This window comes from Egretta garzetta, unplaced genomic scaffold, assembly GCF_000687185.1.
Source record: "Egretta garzetta isolate BGI_Z169 unplaced genomic scaffold, ASM68718v1 scaffold69, whole genome shotgun sequence".
Classification (NCBI taxonomy): Eukaryota; Metazoa; Chordata; class Aves; order Pelecaniformes; family Ardeidae; genus Egretta; species Egretta garzetta.
Window position 1 is genome coordinate 3,415,650 of NW_009260790.1, and position 3,215 is coordinate 3,418,864.

The 3,215-nt window shown below is 58.3% G+C and overlaps 1 protein-coding gene across 3 annotated transcripts; it reads left to right on the top strand.

The window, feature by feature from the left end:
• The first annotated feature begins 45 nt into the window (after positions 1 to 45).
• HSPB7 (heat shock protein family B (small) member 7) lies at positions 46 to 1,600 on the top strand. Of its 3 annotated transcripts, none has more exons than XM_009646488.2 (3): positions 46 to 495; positions 735 to 868; positions 1,293 to 1,600. In XM_009646488.2, the coding sequence occupies exons 1-3, from the start codon at positions 369 to 371 to the stop codon at positions 1,476 to 1,478; spliced, it is 447 nt and encodes a 148-aa protein (XP_009644783.1). In that variant the 5' UTR covers positions 46 to 368; the 3' UTR covers positions 1,479 to 1,600. The 3 variants fall into 3 exon arrangements, with proteins under 3 accessions (XP_009644783.1, XP_035757817.1, XP_035757816.1); XM_035901924.1 differs by having other exon boundaries at positions 735 to 865; positions 1,332 to 1,600; XM_035901923.1 differs by having other exon boundaries at positions 735 to 853.
• The last annotated feature ends 1,615 nt before the right edge of the window (positions 1,601 to 3,215 follow it).

A 3,215-nucleotide genomic window follows, 5' to 3' on the forward strand; every position in this document is an offset into this window, starting at 1 on the left:
CCACCTCCAACTCCCAGTCCTCAAATACAACCCAGGGCAGGGAGTTTTTAATGAGTATTTTAACTAATTATCATTATTATTCCTTAATAATAGGCAGGAACGCTGGCATCACATTCCATGGCGCTGGGGCGGGGGACGGAGAGGGGAAAAATTTCCACCGTCTCAGGCGCAAGACCTAAATTTAGCCCGTTTTTACGAGAGGTCTGGCAGGCGGCCGGGAGCCTTAACGAGGCTTTAAAAAGCTCGTCAAGCTGCCCCCCCTGAAATAACTGGTCCCGCTTCGCTGGGAGGAGGACGAGGAAGGGGGCTTCACTCTTCCTCCCCAGCAGGAGCTGGGGGTCAGAGGTTGAGGGGGGGACCCGCGGTGGATGAACGTGAAATCCTCATCTGCTTTCCGATCGGAGCGCAGCTTTCACCAGTCGGCATCGCCTGCCGGCACCATGGAGCTTTTCGGGAGCTTCGTCCGGCCCCGCGGTGAAACCTTGGGGTTCCCGGGTGAGTCGGGGGGAGGGGGGAAACCCCACTTTTAGGGCTGGGAGAGGTAGAGAGGGAGGGGTCGGTGATGCCTCTTCTCCCCCCATGCTGGCACATCCCTGGCTTGGGCAAGAGTTGGAGCCATGGGAGAGGTGTTTAGGGGGGAACGCCGCCAAAATGTGGCTGTGACCCCAAGAGGCGTTTGGGGGGGGACGACACCCCACCAAATCATGGCTGTGACCCCCCCGGCTCTCTGGCAGCTCAGCCCGGCAACACCGGCACGGTGAAGACCTTGGGCAACACCTATCAGTTCACGGTGGATGTCAGCGACTTCGCCCCTGAGGACATCATCGTCACCACATCCAACAACCAGATCGAGGTGCACGCTGAGAAGGTGGGCACTCCCTCCCTTCCCCACTCACCCCCAAAGTGTGAGGGACTCCAAAATCCTCAACCCGGGGACCCCCTAACTCCCACCCGACTTCCTAATGGCCCCAGCCATAACCCTGATGGGATTTAATTCACTATTTCCTCCTCTTTTTGCCCCATATTTTGCAGGAGCAAAGCCCATGAGACCCAATAAACTCATACCCTGTAATCACCCCTCTCTTGGGGCGGGGTGGCAACCGAAAAAAGCACCTTTGTCCCCCCCAGCTGCCACCTGCATCCCGCCCATCCCCTCGGGGAGATAAATATTAGCACCACACACAAGGTGTGACCACCAGCCTCACCCAAGGGCAGGGAACAATGAGCCCCTGTCCTGCCTGCACCGCAAAATAGCCCATTTTCACACGGTTTTGGGTGGGTTTTTTTCCCAGCTGGCTGCGGACGGCACCGTCATGAACACCTTCACCCACAAATGCCAACTGCCTGAAGATGTGGACCCCACGTCAGTGTCGTCCTCGCTGGGGGACGATGGTACGTTGACCATCCGGGCTCAGCGACAGCCCGCCAAGCATGCCGACCACGTCCAGCAAACCTTCCGGACTGAGATCAAGATCTGAGGGGTCAGGGATCCCTTTCCCCTGCCCCCTCTTCTCCTCCTCACTAATTATTTGGGTAATTTGGGAAGGAGGTGGGACACGGGGTAGGGGACGGGAATGCTTGCCCACGGGGTCAGACCCATGCCGAGGAGCCAGCGTGGAGAGATGTATCCTGTCACCCACCAGAGAAACTCTGGAGGGGAGTCCCGGCTCTGGTGGTTTTTAACCAGTGGGGGTTGATGGGGAAGATCTGGCGTGCCAAGAGCCCTGCCAGGAGCGAGGAGCGAGGTTCCCTTCCCCGACCCTCTGCCGGAGCTTGTCTCTGTATATACAGCTTGTGATAAATTATTGAGAATGCCTGACTACTGCCGCCTCAGTTTTTTAATGTTTTCTTGATGCTTTACCCCCAAAAGGGCTGCAGGCTCAGCCCCAAGGGGCATCTCAGTAAGGGGTACTGTGAGCAATTCCTCCTTCCTGACAAAAAACATGAGCGAGGAGCCACCCCAGCTCCCCTCCATGCCCATGGCCCCGTTTATTTCCAGCCCTGGGGTGACTCATTTCTTCCCTGCCACTCTATTTCTGAGCCATTCCCTCAGCTGTTCGGCCGCCGGCCCACCTGGAAGGTCACCAAATCCTCCTCCTCCCCTTGCCCACCCGCACCCATTGCCCTTGGGGAAGCCCTGGGGCAGCAGCATGAGCCAGGATGACGCCCCAGCCTGGCTGCCAAACCCAGGGGTTTCTTTTTGGGAGCCCAAACGCTCCCTTGAATCCCCCCTGAGGGCCTGGCTCCATCTCCTGTGTGTACAAACAACAGCGAGGCGCCTGTTCTGGGTGAGTGGCTGTTTATAGCTACCACACACCACCCGGCTTGTATTGCTGCTCCAGCTCTGAGGTCAGCTCGTCCCCACTTGTCCCCTAACGACTTGTGACTTGCATTAACACACCTGCAGTGTCGGGGACGCACACAAACACAGGCGGCTCTTCCGTCATCTCCTCGAGTGGTTTATCTATTGGCACTGCCAGGCACGCAGTGGACTCCCTGTCGCAGGCCGCTGCGAGCAAAAATGTTTCAAAGTTGTTAAAACCCAACTTGATGGCTATAAAAGCCCCCAGCGCAGCTTAGGAAGTTGGAGCCATGGGGGAGAGGAGTGGGGGCGATGCCTTGTCATTGATCCTCCACGATGGCATGCGTCTCCTCCGCCCCAAAATGCCACCCCTGGGTGCCCAGGGCACCCCAGCCACCTGCTGCGGTCACAGATTGCCATCTAGTGGTGACAGGCTGGCGGGTGGACCTCACCCACGAAACTCCAGTGAAGAGGAAGCAAAAAAGGAAAAAAAACCCAACCCTTTTTCTTCCCAGAGCTGGCTGGTTTGGCACGGAGGAAATGTCCGAGCCAGGGACGGGGCTAAGGGACAGCTCTGAGCCCCAGCGCTGAACAAACCCCGCAGCAGCGTGGCCCCTCTTATGGGTTCATTTTTGGCAGGCAGGCTGGGAGATCCAGCCTTAGGGGGAAAACAGGCTGCTAGGTATAGAGATATGCTTTTGGGGCTGCCTGCTCTCCGGCCCCCTGCCTGCACTTGCCCCCCTCACTGGTACCTTGCAGCACACGCCAGTAAGCAGCTGCCGTCAAAGCCCCTGGGCCCTACACACCCACCTCAGGGGGTTTGCCGGAGCAGAGGTGGGGCAGTTCTTGGCCCGTGCTGGCTTCCCCGGTGCACAACGCTGGGCCCGTTCCCTGTGGGGATACCCGGCTGCCA